At 37.5% G+C, this 19777-nt stretch overlaps 1 protein-coding gene across 1 annotated transcript in view; it reads right to left on the bottom strand.

The window, feature by feature from the left end:
* Positions 1 to 3857: 3857 nt before the first annotated feature.
* The window catches only part of KIAA1468 (KIAA1468 ortholog), a 93307-nt gene continuing 77387 nt past the window's right edge, over positions 3858 to 19777 (bottom strand). Inside the window, exons 25-29 of the mRNA XM_014940997.1 lie at positions 18550 to 18688; positions 17480 to 17596; positions 17022 to 17110; positions 12276 to 12346; positions 3858 to 5635 (exon numbers count right to left, since the gene is read on the bottom strand). Of these exons, the coding sequence (XP_014796483.1) occupies positions 5515 to 5635; positions 12276 to 12346; positions 17022 to 17110; positions 17480 to 17596; positions 18550 to 18688 (537 nt within the window). The 3' untranslated portion in view covers positions 3858 to 5514. The remainder of the gene's footprint in view (positions 5636 to 12275; positions 12347 to 17021; positions 17111 to 17479; positions 17597 to 18549; positions 18689 to 19777) is intronic.

Below are 19777 nucleotides of genomic sequence, written 5' to 3'. Positions count from 1 at the left end.
CTAGAAAAATCATCTGCACACTTCTAGCACACAGGGCTCTAATTTTAGTTGAGGTCTCTAGCTATTACAATTAGTCCATTTAAAAAAATGTATTTACCTAATTATTATATATTACCTAAAAAACCCCCCGAAACCATGCCATCAACTTGAAACTGTTTTCTTCCTGTGAAACGCAAGTTTCCATAGCAGACCATTGCCCAGTCTCCTTGAGATTTTCAAACACAAATATTTTTCATCACAGAGCAACTATAATGAAGCTCCTTAGTCACACAGCTGTGGTTTACACAACACACCTTTTACACCACCACAAAAATGTACCAGGGCTGAATGCCTGTCAAAAACTTGAAGTTTGCAGCATTCAAAGGAAAAAAAAAAAGCTCACAACCAGCCACCAATAATGTGTATTTGGAGTACGTGCAGGCACACACTGAACTGACAGGTTATCACCAAACACTGGGGCAGTAACAATGCCTACACACTTCTGGAAGGAAATACACAGTCATGGTGAATTTTTAACTTTGGATACTCGTTCATGCTTACAAGAGAAACCAACTGATGACCTCCAAGACTTAAGTTGTATATTCATGCTTAGGACAAGAATAATACTGGCACGAACTGGGGAGCTTGCTCTGTCCTGCCTGGAGATGATTGTCTAAGGCTGGCAAACACCCACCAACCCCTCAGAACAAGAGGACTGAGACCATAAGTGCTTTGAACCACCAGGCAACACCCCGTTACCAGTTCCACAGGGTCGCCCTGGCATTTTATCACAGCACACTTGATGATCTTGAACTTCTTTGAAGACTCACCTGAATATTGGCATGACTCATACTTGGATCAATAGAGTGTATTCATCCCTCAGCAAATCTAAATGACACCTGATTGCCTATTAACCACTACAGCTGCTTCTTCCCCATTCCCACTTCCCAATCCCCTTGCAGCATATTTAAAGGGAAGGTGTGACAGGCCCAGCAGAAGGACACAGAGGATCCTACAGGGCACATGCTACAGCTCCTGTGACTTTAAGGGGGCTCCATCATGCTGCCTCCACCTCAGCTGCAACTGAAGCTGAAGAAGTTTCCCAGGTTTTGGGGAATGGGAAAAATCTCCATTAAAGTGCAGGACAAATTGCAGCAGCACAAGACCACAAACAAAATAATTCTGCAATACCAGTGCTGGGAAAGGAACCAGACAGACCACTCTCATGGCCTTGGCCCTTTACGCCTCTTTGCGAGGCACCTTTTCAGGTCACTGACGTCTGTGGTGGAACTGCTCACACTCAAAGTCTCTAGGAACTAGAGACCTTCAGTCTAAGGAAGCCTTTCACTACGTTGGAAGTTTGATGGAAGCTGAAGCTCAGCATGTAGCGCAGACGCCTCCAAAGGCAGAGGCTGTTACCACCGACTTGCCTGTCTGTTACAAACTATACCAAAGCACCTTTTCTTACAGCTTACCTGTGAGTGTGAAACCTGACCAGCATTAAACCGAAAGGCAGAACGCTTTGGAAACCGCTTCTCTGGAAAACGATTACTCATTCATGGTTACTCATCCACATTAGTTAACACATGATATATTAGCATACACTGCTAAAACCCAGGACTTGATTAGCCTACTGATTCCACAGTACTGTGGAATCCTCTATGCCTTTATCAATTTCATAGTTGGAAAAAAAAAAATTAGCTATACATCTGAATTTCTTGCTAGAAATGCCATAGCCAAACGCACGCAGTAAATCACCAAAGCAGCCTCCTTGAAGTCTTGTTGCCTGGCACCAGACTGCAATCCTGTAATTAATCACTATTTACATCTGATGCAAGAATAGTATTCATTCTGTGATTCCACCTCAGATCAATGCGATGCCAACCAGCTTGTTATATCAGCACATCAATGATTTTTCACCCCATGAAGCTTTGCTGGGACTTTGCGGTTTATTAAAATACCAACATCAGCAAGTTTCAAGCGGGAAATTACTTAAAACCTTATGAATGCAGGATACCCACCTTTGGAAACTGCACTAAAATGTAGAGCCGCTTACCCCTGGAACAGAAAAATACTATTAACACTGACACAATACGGAGAACAGAAATATTCCACACTTCTGCTTTTTCTGCGCCATTTTGAATCATCTTATCATCCACATGTAGCAATGAATTCCTACAAGACGTTACAAAAACTCATGCTTGTTCTTCACAACAGATCTTTTGCATGGATAATTTTTATCATTGCATATTAACATTTTAATTTGCAAACATCTCCTCATCTTCCTCATCTTCTCTAGCCACTAATCCATTAAAAAACTGCTTTTAGTTCTCCTAACCAGAATATACTTTTACGTACAACAACAGCAGCATTTTTATTTGGTGCAAAAGGGGAGTGGAAGAGACTGATGGAAGAATGTCCAGGTTTTCTTAAAGAGCTCCCTCTATTCACCTTGATTAGAAGATCAGAAAAGAGTAATTTGCTTCGTATATACCATAACAAAATAATCTCTTTCAGAACAATCTAATGCATAATATCAGTCAGCCTCATGTTCAATCTACAGAAAATAAACTGAGATCACAAACACTCATTCAGGCAGCCACCTACCTTCAGCCCACTGATCATCTTTGCTTAAGAGGACAAGAGTCAATCCTTTAAAGAAAGATACTACGGAAGCACAAGACCTTCAACACATTTCCTATTTAAAGCCAACAAGTTGTAGAAGTTCAGGCAGAGCTAATAAAGCCAACATTTTGTGGTTTTTCATTATTTTTATTTATTTTTAACTGAATCCTTACTTTGGACAAATCATAAGCAATTGAAGATGGAGATCTGTGGAGATCAATTGCTTTCCATGCTGAATATCCAGCTGTCTTCTTTAAATGAAGCATTTTCTTCCATAAGTTTTACTTAACTTTGTATAACAACAGGAGGAAAAAAGTTAATTTAAAATATTCTGGTAATTCTTTTCTTTCCCACTCCTGAATGCTACAGTGCCATATCCAGGATGAGAAAGAAAACACATACTACATAGAACAACTTCTTGCCACCTTCTTGAAATTTGTCAACATTTGGTAAACTAATAAACATTTTAAAAAACCCAACTCCTGCAACCAGCATACACTAACAGAGACTTGAAATTTAGGAGACATCATTCCTGAAAAAATCTGCATAATGTTTGTTGCCTACACAGATTATTTTTTTACCTCAGTAGTTAGTGTGACAGGGGAGCTGGTATCCCTGGGATTCTCACTCAAATTCCCCCTTGGATCAATCAGTATGAAGCAAAATGCTGACCAGCAAAAGCTAAACTTTGCAAAGGGCTGGAGAAACTGGACCTTGCTGGGCAAAAATGCTACATTTACATTAACAAACTAGAGCCTCATCCCACAACCATCCATAGTCAAATTGCTGTCACAGTTTTTTTTGGCTTGTGTCACTGAGCAGGTTTCCAAACCCTGGCAGAAGTTCAGTGTGGGCTGGGAGCCACTCTCACAGGTCGGCTGCAGGCAGCTGCCCTACTCTGAAAAATTTACCATAAAGTCAGTCAGTTTGGTCTCATGACTACAGAGCTATCTCTGGCACTGTAACTACTGCAACAGACATAGGGAAAAAAAAAACCAGAATATGAAGTGTGGCACAGGAGAGGAGGAGACCTTGCATAGAAATGGCAATAAAGCCAGATGACTAGAAGCCAGAGTGAAACAGACACACTGAGATGGGAAATGTAGCAAGTTCAGTCGATCATCTGCTATGTGGAAAAAAGGTTTACAAACTTAAGCCAAAAAATTTCTGCACATTAGACCTCTCTCCTGTAAGAGCTGGTTTGATTTGATAATCTTTTTCGGAGAAGACTAGAAGTAACAAGACAAGGCAGGTATACAAAACTTTTTATTGACAACAGAACAATAGAGAGGAACGTCACCACTTCCCATTCCTCAGGAATGTCTCCATTTCACAGTCAGTCTGCTAAAAGTATAGTTCCATGGTAACAAGCAACACGAAGGCATGGAGCTGTCTGTAACCTCAAGGAAAATGTTTTGGTGCCGTGCAAAGGGACAGTGCAGGCCCTGCCACAACACAAACCGTATTCGCAGAGCCAACAGGCACAGATACGAAGCAGTCAGAAGTCTCAAATTATCTCCATTATTCCTGTCTAAGGACAATGCCCGCAGTGCTACTCCATCCACATTGTTTCCAGAAGCAAACAATTCCTTCCCTCAGTCCTTTTGCTTCCCCTGTCCTCAAAGATGTCAACGCTTCCAACTGAACGGTACCGTGTCAGAGAAGGCCTGGGCTTTTATATTTTGCTACCTCATACCAATTCATGCATGCACTTGAGTTTACTTTCAGAAGCTTACATTAACATAAAGAAGGAAAAAAAACAAAGCCGCATTAAGAATAAAAGGATTTAGTTGTTAATGCTTTCTTGCTAACAAAAATATTTGGTAGCTGTTGAAGATACTCCTTGTAATGTCATTTTTCTAAAGTATGTATGCAGTCTACTCAAGGTTTTTAAGAAACTGCATGTCAAACTTTCTTAACATAATTTCAAATACCCTGAAATTAAATTTGAACTGAGATTCAATCTAAACAACAAAATACCTTAATTTTAGCTTTCACAGTACACAGAACTGCACACTGAGTGCAAGATGAAAGCACTTCCTCCTGGATGTTTCTCTTGCCTGCAGAACTGCATTGGGACCTCTGTGTAGTAGCTTAAACATTAATTAACATTTATTAATTTATCATATTTTTATTTTACTTAGTGAATGTGCCTCTGGATGTGTAGACTGGTTGTTAAAGTGCTTTAAAATAAAACAAAAACCCCAACAAAAGAAAACATCCCTCAAAAAAACCACAACAGATGTGAGAATTTTATCTGAAGGACTTTGTACAGCATTTACAATGTCAGCATAAAGCATCTGAAACATGAGCATTCCCTGCAGACTGATGCAGTGCAAGCAGTCTCATACATTAGATACTGCAATTCCTCTGGATTCGAGATGCACAATACTTACAAAAACAACCATAGAAGCACAGACAAATGCTGGTGGCTCTTCCTCTTCTTTTTAGAAACATAATAAAAAAATCTGCATTACTCTCTCATAATTTAAATACATAAGTAATCTCCACTTTTATTACTTCATGACAATGACTTCAAATTTACATTATTTTAAGTACCATCATAATAGCTCCATGTATAATACAGATATTTGCTGATATCCTGTCAGAAAATAAAAAACAAAACAAAACAAACCTTCCACTATATAAAAAAAAATTATGCTGGAAAGACAAAAACACAGAACAGGGACTTGGTACAGACTATGATTTCAGTTTTATATTAACCACAGTTAACCCAAAATTAACAGATACACAGCGATATTCAAAAGCAGTGCAAATATCTTTGGAGGTTAGAATAAAATTATACTACAAGAACATAAGACAGAAGAAATTAAAAGGCAAGTACTTCAAGTACAGGAACCAGTCTCTGTGAGGTCCATCTTAGTGTTAGCTGGGAGTTCTTTCTCCATCTTACTTCTTCCTCTGAAACACATTAGCCAACATTGCACCTGATGTAGTCAGCTGGCCCATCTTGTTCAAAAACTTGGTCTTTGTGTCTTCACTCACAAGGCTCGCTGCAATCGACATCGAGCTAGGAAAGTAAAAAAAATAAATAGTGACATAAGATTACAAAGGAAGAAGAGCACTATGTTGTTATTTAACAAGCAACTGAATTGCCTTTGCATTTTAGAGGCTTCAACACCACAAAAGACTAGTCCATCAAGAAGAATTGAAAAACCGTTACCACCAAGCCTATATATACACTGTTAAATTGATTATCATGTCCTCACAGCCCTTGCAAAAATTGTAAAATATTTTTGTGCACACTACCTTTTACTCACCTTTGGAAATCACCACATTAGCATTTTTGGAAATTGCCCAGTGACAAAATACCTCTGCGAAAGATCGGCTTTACCTCCTCACTGAAAATGTCAATCTTACTTAACGTAAGAACAACGGTACTAGTTCAGAGCCAGAATCTCTCCAGCCCAAGTATCCTGCCTCTGACAGTGACCATCAGCAGACATGCAGGGAACAACAATAGCAAGGTAAGTACAAAACAAAGCGAGGAGTCACTAATTTCTAACTCCCTTATTTTCCAAATATTTCCACCTGAGCACAGCTTAAAATTAGTGTGGGCTGTCAATGTAGTAACTCCCAATGAATCTTTGCTTCACATTACTTGTTCAGCTTTCCTTCAGTCCCCTTTTAGATCCCTTATAAATCCCACCCTAGGGCATTGAGTCCTACTAGGCCTTCCCCTCGCTAGTTAAAGAACTTTCTCCTCCTGGTTGTGAGAATGGGACTCCTACTATCTTTGCTTGAGCATTCCTACTTCATACGTACTAGAGAAGACAATGGAGAGTCCCCAATTTCCCCATAAACTGGACTAGAAGGAGCAACCCAATCAATGCTGAACCTACAAGATACTACATTTTCGTATTCTAGAGGTTTCAACAACATAAGAGACCAGTTCATCAAGAAGAACTGAAAAACTATTACCACCAAGCCCAACGCTGCACAATTAACTGATTTTTTTGTTTGTTTTTAATTTACAACGTATCAGTGAGCTCAACTTCAGATATATGTAACTGTACAGCAGTAGGAGTAATCTGTCTCAAGACAGACTGCAATAAGGCAAATGTATGACAGCAGGAATATTAACAAGTATTCCGTATTTCCTATATATTTGTAGCTAAAATGGCAAACATTTCTCAATATTAGACAGGGCCAATTTTACAAAACCAGTTATCAGTTACCAGTGAAATTCTCCCTCGTGAGCTCAGCAGGGACTCTGTGTTTCAAAATTATACCAAAGATCACAAGATCTGTCTGACTGGCACAGGCCAGCTTCCACGAACTGACTTTTCAGTCTGCAAGGTTAAAACCAGTTGTTGGACACTTCTGCATCACGACAGTTCAAGCTGAAGTTAACTCCAAATTGCTTCAAATTTGAATTGCTAGAATTTGTATGATTTCTTCAAAGGCAGGAGGGATGCACTCAGTATTTTTTTCCCAGTTCATAGCACAAAAACAGGTGCTTAGCGGTACTGAATCCTGTTTCTTTTTAAAGAGAGTACTTGAGAAAACAAAAGGGAAGCTTCTCACTAAAGCTGTACTGTGGTTTTACACATAGCTCAGTTGTATTGCACCTACATCCCCTCAAATGTATCCCCATCCCTTCCACTTTTTAAGCTGAAGTGATGCCCTAGAAATGCAGAGCATTTCCACAGTGCCTAATGGACCTAGATCCTTGAAAGGCATGTCCTCACACAACATATCTAAAAGTATCACAAAGCATCCTCTTAGGTACTTTTTTTTTTTCATCATATCTATTAATGGATCAGGTTATTCAAATCAATCACCTCATTTTAAATCTTATTATTAGTTGGTATTTTCTGAAAGCTCTGTGAAGTTTCTTGTTATCTAATATTTAGTGTTTAAGCATCATTTATTGAAAGTATGATGTTTGAATTTTTAGTAAAGTTTAAAATTAAAAAAAATGTTCTCAGGTTGCATCTCTTTTTAGGCAACATTTGATTAAGATTAAAATTTTATTTAAAGAATAATAATCTTTTAATGTTATTTAGCAGCCAGTGATGAAGATATATGGCTGTTTTGAAATGATTTATAAACTTTAAGTGAAATATTTCTTTCAGGCACAATCATATATAGCCAGACATCTTTGGCTTGATTAAACACCTACAGTCAGCTAAGGAATCACATGTTTCCAGTTAATAAAACTTAGCAAGTCTAGGTTACTGCTACTGTAAGATGGATTTCTTGTACAATTTCCCTTGTTTTCATGATAAAGCAAGGGCATATAAAATATTTAAATAACAGTTTATACTTGCTATCAGCTGGCTAATGACAAGAAGATATTCCAGCCTATGATGTATCCTAGACTTGTCTCTAACTAGGGAAAGTGATTTGGGAAATTCCAAGCAGTAGCAACATTAAGAAAATAAAATTGCTCACTTCAGAAAAGAAAGCCTAGCAACTGGTGACAAACTAATTTTAAGCCACCTGTGCTGTCATTGTAGCAATCCTGAGTAAGCTTGAGGAAAACCAGGAAATGTTCAACTGGTTTTCAAAACAGTTTTGGGGGAGATATCAGCCATCTGATGTTAAAAATTAAAAACTAACTGGGGTGTCTAGAAGTTCATGTTTTCTAGTATTATGTTACTGTAAATAGAGAGATAATCCACAACTCTCATCATACTTAAATATGCCCCAAAAGTACTTCTATTAGCATACAAATCAAACATTTAAACATAGTAAGAAAAGCAATATGAAATCAAATTATTTGAGTCTCATGTCTTTAAAAAGTAATCAGAGTGTCCAACAAGGCAATAATATATCTTGCTTAAAACAAGCAGTCCTATAGAAAAGTCCTTGTGTTTACTCATTATTCAAAACACAAAAAAAAAACAACCCACAAAAATAATGCGTAAACATCACATGTTTGACCACTGCCTAGGTGAAACACATGCTACTGTTTTATGGGAAGCTTTAGGCCAAAACAAACATTCATGCTGGACATTTTCTAAAAATGAGTTTGGAACATAGGTTGCTATCCATGATTGAAATACCTTGTTAATTGCTAAAGAAAATGTTTAACAAAAGTAGTTATCCGATATTTAAAAAGACAAATATTTTTTTTAAAAACTGCTTCTGTGACCCCATATTATTTGGCCAACCTTTTCTAACAGTCGGGGCAAAGACAAGATAGCCAATAGCACCTTACGACTGCTTTTTGCAGCCAGTTTTATTTATGTGCATGCATTTTCATGTTGTTAACAAAAATCAGTGATTTCTCCTGGTTGCATTTAAATCCTTCGTCACATATATATTTAACACTGAAATTAGGAACTGAAATTGCAAGGGCTTTGCAAGAAAAAGGAGATATTAATGTATGTGAAAAGGTCATTACTTCAGTGGTAAAATATTTCATGTTAATTTTGTACAGTAAAAGATTGCAACCATAGCCTGATGAAGCAACACATAGTGAAGACTTATCTTTTTCAAATCTTACAGTTTTCAGCAGTTACATTCTAAAAGAAAATACACTCGATGTTGTATCATGTTTGCATTTATCTGCTTCTCCAATGGCTTAACAGGACTAACTGTGATTTCAAAATACTTTCTTAAGAGGGATTTCAAGTAATACAGACCTCTTACATTGAGGTTAACGTGTCTGCACGGATATAAACTAAAGCAAGGTGTCTAAACCCTATATGAAATAAAAGTTGATCACTAGCCCTGCAGAAAACAGCTTTGATGAACTAAATCAGTTAAAACATTTGAGAGAGGCAAAAGCACATATTTAAAAAAAAAAAATTAAAAATCCTGTCCAACTGAAGAGCTTGGCCAAGTACTTTTGTTTCATAACCTCAGGTTTCACAATTCAGCTGATACAAATAAGATAATAAAAAAATTTCAGGTTAAGGTTAATGGTTAATGGTTCTTTAAAGATGCCAGTTTCATATCGTGTATATTTGCTGCATTCTGGGAGAAAAAAAAAATTTCTTTCAGAATATGTTTGCCTTACAAGGAATCAATTTCGTATTTTCTGATGATGTCTACTAAAAGGCTGTCAGGAAGGTGCTCAAGAAGTGACAAATTAATTTACTTCAAAAAATAAAGTCTATCAGACATAAAAGTCTTATCTTGTATGTTTAGAGATAGTCAAAGTCTGAAGGGGTGGCTTTTTTATTGCACAAAGAATTAAAATGAAAAAAGAATATTGGTTACTGATAAATTTGCTTCAAAAAATGTTTATCAGTCATAAAAGCCTTATCTTCTACATTTAAATACATACACTGCTTTTATTTTTTTTCTTTACATATTCAAAGTCTGAAGGGGTGTCTCTTTTCATTGCACAAAGAATTAAACTAAAAAAAAGAGTATTGGTTAGTCTGTAGATTTAAAAAAAGAGTCCACAAAACCCAAGCAGCGGAAATATTTGCAAAGTAACAGGTGCCCATGTATGCAATTGATTCTACTGAGTCAACTGTTACTCAAAAGATTAAGTCATTGCTTGTGTGGAGGGATGTCCTTGCACAGGTTGGCCTGTGAGAGTCTACAGCAACTGTTTAGCATCAGATCTGCAAATAATCCGGCTGTTAGCTCTGCCTTATCACAATTACACATTGGGTACCTGCTACACAAGGTACATAGTACAGGGAAGACCTTGATAAAACTAACTTTTACTTGCTAAAAGTTGAATGGGTCTAACTGAGCAACTCGCAAGGTTCTGTCTTGGCAAGGATCATTATTGGTAGGTTGTTTTCTACGAAAATAGCTGGCTTAAGCACCAACCTTTAATATAGCTGAAGCAAAGCTGAGCATTCACCGTTCTTTAAAAATAAGAAGCCAATACACAGCTGCTGAAGAATCTGAAGGCTACAGGAAGGGGATGGGCATCCAGAGTATGGTTGTTGGGGGGGACACACAGGTATACATGCCAGAAACCACCACCATTTAACAGAGGGCAGAACAGGTAAGGGCAAAGCTACAAAGTTTGAGGAAGTAACAGAGTGAAGCCCTGGGAAAAAACAATAGGATGAATGAATGCGTTTTTTGACCCCCGACTGACTGGCCACTTATGTTACAAGCACATAACATGCCTGTGGAGTGATTAAGTCAAATATACCCGGTTCTTATTCTCTGAATAACTAGTACGTCAAAGAAATACCTATTTCATATGAAAATAGCTACTCAACTGGAATACAGTTCGTCAGTCTAGTCCCTACTTCACAATATTGCCACATGAACAGGAAAGAAGCTGACTGACATTGCATTCCTCAGATCTTAAAGATTTTGTATTTCTTCTTCCTTAGACCGGGCTTCCACATGCCTAGACAGAACCAACTATCTTATTAGAAGAGATACACTCTTCTTGTGATTTCTTGTCAAACCTGGACATTTTTAGTCTTAAAATTATTTCACTTTCAAAGTCTGAAGCTCATTTCTAGTACACCTTTACGAGTGGACCTGATGCTCACATCTCAAATTGATTCAGTTCTTACTACTCTCCAGTAATTATTAACACCACCAGTAAACAGGCTTTTTACCACTGGCAAAGCCTACCGTATTTTATTTGGTGCATGAGAAACTCACTCTTTTTCCGTGCCATGTCTCTTCTGTTCAGTTCTTGTACACCCTTGCTATTTCAGTCCAACTACAGGTTGCTTCCAGGATTTTGCCACAGTGCTTTCAAGATGTAAATTCTATCAATTTGTTACAGATATGGAAGCATGACAAACAAGTTTCAGTAATTGTCTTGATTCCCATGGCGAGGTATCAAGACTGAGTACAGATTCTCTTTATCAAATACCTATTGCTTCATCTTAAACTCTTCCTGGCAACACTCCGAAGGATTTATTAAATTATTTAATAATCCATGAGAAGTTAACTGCTGGTATGCCATTCCAAGGAATAAGCAGGCAAACGAACACATACATCTCATTGTAATGATGCTTAGCTTTCCCAGTTTGTGGGTCTGTTAACTTCTTTTGTTATCAGGAGAGACACACACATGCATATTCTATGATTCTACGATATATGATACCACCTCTACCACAAAGGGAACTGATGCAAATCCACCATGTGTCTGATGCCTCACTGGAAAGCTGGGTTTACGGTGCATTTGTAGAACAGGTGTTTTATTGAAGTGCAACATAGTTGGAGTTTACCCAAAGCCAACACATTTACTAAACAGCACAGTCACACAGGTAGGTCAGTTTATACACTGGAGAAACTGTTCTCCTGTGCCCTAGTCTTAAGCAAAGACAGCAGCCTGGAACAGGTCATTGCCACGACCAGAACAATTCTTCAGCCTGCAGCCGCTCCCATGAAAGAGGGCTGCAAAGTGCGTGCCACGTGCGCTGCTCTAAGCCCTTAGGCCAAGCACTCCCTGTTTTCTCAGATTCAGGGCAGAAAGTCAATTACTGCTTTAAATGGATACAAAAAATTAAGATGAAAGTAACATGGGAAAACAAGAACATCATTGTTATGATACGAATAAAAATGTGCTGTCCTATGTTTTACACCAGAGACAGAAACAACCACAAACTGAATTAAAGATAAAGTTCCTAAAATCTGCTTTCAAGCATGGAGTATGTCAGTGCAGGATTTCTGGTCACAAGCCTTGGACACCATTATGGAATACACTCAGCAGAACATTACTCTGGAGGTACAGAAAACAAAACCAGAAATGGAAGTCTTACCCCTGTGGTTCTTGGACGGTCTTGTTTTCCACTTTCTGTTCACACTCTTTTATCATGGAGCTTAAAATAACCTAAGGCATATGAGGAAGAGATATACATTACACTTATTCTTTTACATAAGTCTGCATATGAAATCTACCCCACAACTAATTCTGACATTAGCAGAACTGTTTTAAAAGTTTCCCTGTTGTTTTTCAAGTGCATTTAAATTCCAGCTGAGAATGCCTCGTGGCTAGAAACAACAAAACCATTCCAAATACTTTAAGGAAGAAGATGCTTTTGAAATACTTTCATGAGTTTGAGACTCCCTCCTGCTTCCTCGGCTTTTCAAAATAGAGCTAAAGAAAACTCCTTTCTGTGACACACCTCCTTATCTTCCCTTTTTCAAACAATGCTTTTACTTATTAGCAATTACCTTTGACCTACATTCATCTTCCCTCTATTTTCCCTTTTAAAATTCATATCTTTGCCAACATTACGTATGAAAGAAAAAGCAAGGAAAGAAAAGAAAAATGTGACGGCATCCTGAGACAACATCTAAATGGAAATGAAGTGCTAAATTAAACACGGTATCATTTCTATGGTGTCTTCCAGGGTTTCCAATGAATCAAAGCTTTTTTTTTTTTCTTAACTAAAGCAATTGCAGCATTAAAGGTTTCTGCAGAATCCTTGAGACTAAGAATCACCCATATTGACATTTTACATTTCTCCAGCATACCAAAAAGGAAGGAATGTTTCCCAATATCAGGCTTTGAAAGAAATTACACAATTTATTGGACCAGCCCACAACAGTACTGTTTTAACATATTAAGATGAAAGCATTTGAAACATTTAGGCAAAACAGTTACAATGCAGAGTGTGAAACTATAAACATATACACATACCCACTATATAAATAAAAACTTTCTCTGGTCGCAGCTCAGGAGAAAGCTAGCACTTTGAGACACTCAACTTAAAATCTCAAAGCTACAAGCAACAAAAATTAGTAGTGTCTTACCAAAACCTGAATATATATAATAAAGGAAAAAACCTAATTTCAATCTCTAAAAGACAGTTCAGTCAGTAATGGTAACTACCAACTGATAACTATTTAAAAAGGTATTTATATACATAAAAAAGCTAGTTTCTCTCAAATCCTTATTAGACAGCTGCAACATAAAATATCCTTTGAAACCACTTATTACACTGATAAGACGTGGCCCAGTCTGTGGATCTGTGCCACTGTTCACTTTATTTCTCCAAAAATATTGCTTCAACATTTGAAACTGTTTGGGCAGCAGGTGTTACACACCCTTGAATGCTTCAGAAAGCAGCATTGAAACCTGTGCACAAGCCTAACAGGACTACAACTCTTACTGCTGAATCTGCTGTCCTTCAGTTGCATAAAATATTATGCAAGTATTCAAACTCAAGAGTACAGAGGTACAAGAGAAGTGCATTCAGAATTCAAGCAAAAAAGCAAGCTTTTCTTTCTGTATCAAAAGAAAACCGAAATTTTTAAGCAGCCATAATTTTTGTTACTTCACATTTCTACCTGTGCATTGGAGCCCCTCTACATTTTTGTACATCTATCTGAATCTATGTGTTTCAAATATCAATAATATGGAGTCTTGATCAAGGAGGAGAGTAATTTAGCAAGGACACAGAATCATATGAATACTGGGATGGAGCCCCCACCCACTGCACAGCTCCTTTGTCCACTTCTTGGATAAAGTGAAGCAATTCTTCCCTCTTCCTCGAATTCATTTCTCAAGAAGTTCAGGGTGAAACAGAGAAAACATAAATATAGTATCACATGGCAATTTTCCATTATGATACTTGCAAATGGTGCTCACACCGATTCCTTTAGGTTCTCTTTGTTTGGTCATAGGACTGGCTATGAAATCTTTAGACCTCCTTTAAGAGAGATATTTTAGAGATTTAACTCTATATTTAGAGATATTTAAGAAACATAACACGTATTTAAGCAGTATAAACAATACTGCAGATGGACTAAATATTTTTATCTCACTGTCATGCAACTCAAAATCCAATTATTTTGAAAAGAAAGAAAAGGCAAGTAGAGAAGGGGGAAGAAGGGACTTGACACGGAATTAATAGATGCTGGCAAAATATCTAAAATGTCTGTACAAGGCGAAATGTTTATTTTAAAGACGAGAGGATCTGGCTTAAATACCCAACTCAGACTTTTGTTTATATGAATGAAAGGAAAGCAAATATGAGGGATAAATCGTAAATGCTGCCTGACAGGATCACAAGCCAATTCTGCAAATGTTACATTCCAAGATGAGGACACACTCCGTACTGATGTTTAGAGCCACAAGAGCTACGGCTCTGTGAATAAAAAAACATGTTTTTGTAACTTATTATGCCATTTGAATCATGAATAACACCCCAGTAACCAGAATAATTACAAAAGTGTTAATTATGTTTATGCAAATGTCTAGCTATTTGAAACAGTAAATCGATTTACTTCAGAAAACATACTTTTTAAGACTCAAGGCTTGAAAGACCGACACTAGAACTAAGTGGGTCTCAGAGGTCTCGATCATGGTGCCTACAAATATCCTGTTGCAGCAAGGAACTGATTAAGCACCAGATTTCCACTTCTACGCTAAAAGCTGTAGTGAGTTTTCTAACCCACTGGAGTGCAAGTAAATATTTTTAAATTTATGTTTCCCTCTGCGTAAAAAATAAAGCACTTGGCATCATGCCTGAAGCCAATCAATCACAGTGAGGTAGCACATGGTAAAGGAGGACTGAGAGCTGTATTTATTTATTTACCTAATTTCAAGCCAATTTAAGCCTTCAGTTCCTTCTCTATCTACAAGACTCAAAAATCAATCAAATAAGCTCTTTTATTCTAATTCTTGGCATCTTTTGAACTGACTATGCCTTTACATCTTAAAGTTGCACTAACTACTATACAAAAATGAAGTATTGGTTTTTGTATCAGTTACCCCATTAGTGAACATGACAGAACAAAGAAAATTTAACTAAACCCAAGTTTTGCCTACCACAGCTTTCAGAAATATTCTTAGACTTCCAAAAGACAATACATCTGTCCCAGCAGTCTCTGAATACAGAGCATCATCAACGCCAGACCCCAGTGCTGCCTGGGGGCAAGGAATTGCAATTCTGTCGCCTTCGATGCTCAGGTCCCTACCGGCCCTTCTGGCTTAGCCCCCTGAAGCCAGATTCTTTCTTTTTTAGGTCTGAAAGTTCCTCAAATTAATTCACATCCAGTTCCACATATCACAAATAATATAAATAATATAATAATATAGAGAACATAAAAGAATTGAGATTACATGCTACTAGACCAAAAATATAACTGGAAGAAGCAACTTTGTTACCAATAACTTAGAACCCCTAGAGAATATAGTGATGTTAATTATGTCACTTTTGCAATCATAAGGAAAAGTAATCACTTTTCTCAAGTACAAAATAATTCCTGAAGTGCAGTATTAACCTTCAAAAACCAGAAAGGTGTTCCTTTGTACATTTTGATTAAATTTTTTCCTCCATCACTTGGAAGTGTTCATACTGTCAAGATATCCCCAACACGCAATTAAACTACATCTCTTGTTTTCAACTACTGAGTTAATATCTATGTGTTTCAATCTCTATTAGTGTTCATCTTAAAGTGTACAGACGATTGACCAAGATGTTCAAGTTTCTTAAGTCAGCTTCTCCTCCTAACTCTTCTCTTGCTAGTTTCTGTCATCTCCTTCTACGAGGGAAGATCTAGTTAGCTCTCATGTTATCCTGTCTGCTTATTGTGATCTGCTTTCTACAATTCACAGAGTCACAGAACGAAAGTGACCTCTGAAGGCCATCTGGTCCAACCCAACTGCTCAAGCAGGGCCACCTACAGCCAGTTGCCCAGGATCATGTACAGGCAGCTTTTGAATATCTCAAGGGATGAAGACTACAGCCTCCATGGGCAATCTGTACCAGTCCTTGTGCACTCTCATGGTGAAAGAGTGCTTCCTGGTGTTCACACAGCAGCTTCCTGTGGTTCAGCTTGTGCCCGCTACTTCCAGGCCTGTCCCCACGCACCACTGAGTAGGGCCCAACTCCATCCTCTTTGCACCCCCCCTTCAGGTATTTATGTATTTATAAAAATTGATGAGATTGCCCCAAAGCCTGCTCTTCTCCAGGCTGAACAGCCCCAGCTCTCTCAGCCCTTCCTCATAGGATATATGCTGCCCTGCCTTCATCATCTTGTGGCTCTTTGCTGGACTCCCTCCAGTATGTCTGTGCCCCTGTTATTCTGAGGAGCCCAGAACCGGACACAGCACACCAGATATGAAGAGGATCCCATTTATTTCAGGACTATACTTTTCTCACGCTCTTTCCTGAGCTTGCCTGTCATTTCTTTCCTGTACACCACCAATTTTCACCTGTGTTTCCTCAGACATACTGTGGCCATTGATTTTAGTGTATCCTTGTTTTAATGAAAAAACAGACGGTTAGAAACATTTTCTTTTTCTTCCGTCTGCAGAATGCTCTGTTTCTACGTGCATTTCTGAACTGACTCCACAGAGGTGCTTGGCTTAGAAATACATTTTAAATTATTTTACTGTTTTTAAATCATGTGACGGACTCCTGATCAAAAAAAAAACCCTCAACGCTATGGTACTTCTTAGGAGTAGCTCTCCTTAACTTTTAGCTTTAAATACCATTAACATATCAACTTTTACTGCCACCTGCACTTCATACTCAGTAAACATAGCTGCTCACCTCATGCTCTGGCGAGAGATGTTCCATGTCAGTTCGTAAACACTTAAGTCCTGGTAAAAAGTGATTGACCATTAAATCCTCTGAAATAACTAAAATCCAGGTTGTTAAGGTATTATAACGATTGTGTTCTGAAATTACACAATTTTATTCTACTCAACACAGGGACAAGCTACAGCAGCAAAATCCAAGATAACAGTCTTAAGTATATTTACCTTCATGTATTTCAGACACCCATACCATTCCTTTCATACTTTTTTTTTTTTCCAAGTTACTGGTTAAGATCAAGAGGTTACTGGTTAAGATCAAGAGGTTTAGTTTTGTGTTGTTTTTTAAAGTACCTATCAGTTCCACTTTCTGTGAAAACTTAGTTCTGACAAAACTTAGTTATTTTTCAAGTTTAAAACTACCTCCCCCCCAACAGAGAATTACCAGCTAAACTTCCCATAAAAAAAGGATACAGCAACAGGAAAGAGCACTGTAGGCTTCAAACAGGTGTGTAGCGATATCCAGTCTCTTCGAATCCACAGACTGCTGGTTGTTGACCAAGGCTAACTTGTGCAAGTGTGGAATAACAACTGTAAAAGAAAATATTGGAAGAACTATTTTGGAACTGTTTTCCGTAGACCTGCTTTGCATTAAACAGTTGCTCAGTGGCAATTCGCAGGCATCTGAAGCATCACGTCAGCGTGGAACAGGAATTGCAAAAAAACAGCTTTTGGTGGGACTGCCCTTGTGAATTTAACCGATCAACCCAAACTTCAAATGAAACTGTGGAAACATCACCTAAAACAAAGAGGTTACCTCAGAGTACCTTTGAAATGCTAACAGTTTACAGAAAATATTTTGCAACATTATTAGTCTCCTGCTGCTAAAGCTGTTCGAAATATGCTTCTATTTTATAAATACAGCTAATAAGCTAGTGACAGAGATACGGACGTCATGAAAAATCTCCACAGAGTAGAGAGGAAGCTTATCTAATGAGTTTAGCTTGCTGAACTAGACGCCTGCAGCTGGGAGGCAGGACAGCTCCTCAGGCTTTGTTTTCAAGTATCTTTGAGACAGTCTAACAATCAACTTTGCTATTCTATGTGCTTTACATTTCAGGGCCATGAAAAAAAAAAAAAAAGCTGTTTTGTTAATCTGGGATGCATTTACATTTAAGATATGCAGAATATTTGAAAATTTTCTGCTAGCAGGGGTGAAGCAATGGGGGAGGCGGGGAGAGGAAGGCATTTCACATGTCAAGTAATTACAAAAAAGATAACTTCACGTTTGCTCTGCAGCAAAGTGACATCCAGCTCTGAAATAATTCATCACCAAGTGCTGGTGTTCTAGATAGACACCAATGTTAGGTAAAATGAAAACTGTATTAGCAAAGTCTTAAGTACTGGGACATACCACACACTGAAAACAAGAGTTTTCATAAAACTTTTTGTAAAGAAAAAAAACCAAACATCAATATAATCAGCATACTATTAGCTTTAGGGCAGAAAGAAGAAGAGTGCATCTTCCCGCTGATACAACTTACATTCATCTCTAAATCTCGGCTCAGCATTAGGTCCAACTCTTCCAAATGTTTTTATGATTTCTGAATGTAGAGAATGTTGGTCTTGATATTGAGGGTCCTCCAGGAAAGATGCCAGCTGCATTTTCACTCTTTCCAGAAGCTAAATATTCCCAGAGAAATAAAAAGTACACAAAAGAATGACGATGCTAGAAGCAGTTATGGTCAGTTCAGAATATGTCTATAATCTTCCATATTTCAGATTATAAACCTTGGACCTTCTGTTAATTTACAGGTTTTTTTCTGACAGGATATTCCAAACTCCTCAATGAAGCTCTACATTTTAAAGACTGTTAACAGTGTTTTAACACTGTTTAATCTGATCTATCTTTTAACTACAGACAGGTGTTTCCATTTAATTGATCTTTCCCCTTGAGGTTTCCTTGGTTTTGATACTCACATTTTTTACCTACTATTAATATTTCCCTCTTACTATTACTAACTTTGGAGTTTTCATGTTTAATTAGAACTGAATTCATGTGGGGTTTTTTTTGCAATATATCTCAATTAGTATCCTGAAATATTTTCTGCAGAGGACAGAGATGTAAAAACAAGCATCATAACATCAATGGAAATAGAAAGATTTCTTCAACTAAAGGTTAGAAAAACCGAAAATACAAATATATCCAATATGACATAAGTATTTAATTTGCATTCAAAGTTGTAAAAACAACATTTTCTGATACATTTTGGAAGGCGGTATCACCTCTGTACTCTAAGGCTTATTATAATTAGTGCAATGGATACAGTAATTTTTGTGTGGTAACAAAACAGTATTCTTCCCAAACTGATTATAGGCATGCATTCCAAGCTACAAAATTGTAACTTATCCATCTTCCAAGTACTTGTGAGTCATCACTGACTTCTTACTCACATTTCCTCAAACACATTCTTTTACAATATGTTGAAATTACAGGAAGAATGCAAGCTCTGCAAAAAGCTGCAAAGATTTTAAGAAGAAATTTGATTGTACAGTTACTATATAAACCAAAATACAGTATTTCTACTGCTTACAGCAGAATCCTGAGTGTTTTTCTCAGAATTCTGATCTATTACCAAAGTTTCATAATTTAAAAAACAAGGAGGAATTGCGTATCTGTATTATCCTCAAGGATTATTTCAGTTATATCACTATGATGTCTTTTAATGCCATCTTGGACACCATGGTCTAAACCAGCAGATATGACAGGAA

The sequence above is a fragment of the Calidris pugnax genome, unplaced genomic scaffold, assembly GCF_001431845.1.
Source record: "Calidris pugnax isolate Ruff unplaced genomic scaffold, ASM143184v1 scaffold8, whole genome shotgun sequence".
Taxonomy (NCBI): domain Eukaryota; kingdom Metazoa; phylum Chordata; class Aves; order Charadriiformes; family Scolopacidae; genus Calidris; species Calidris pugnax.
This window is presented reverse-complemented; position numbering and strand designations above follow the sequence as displayed.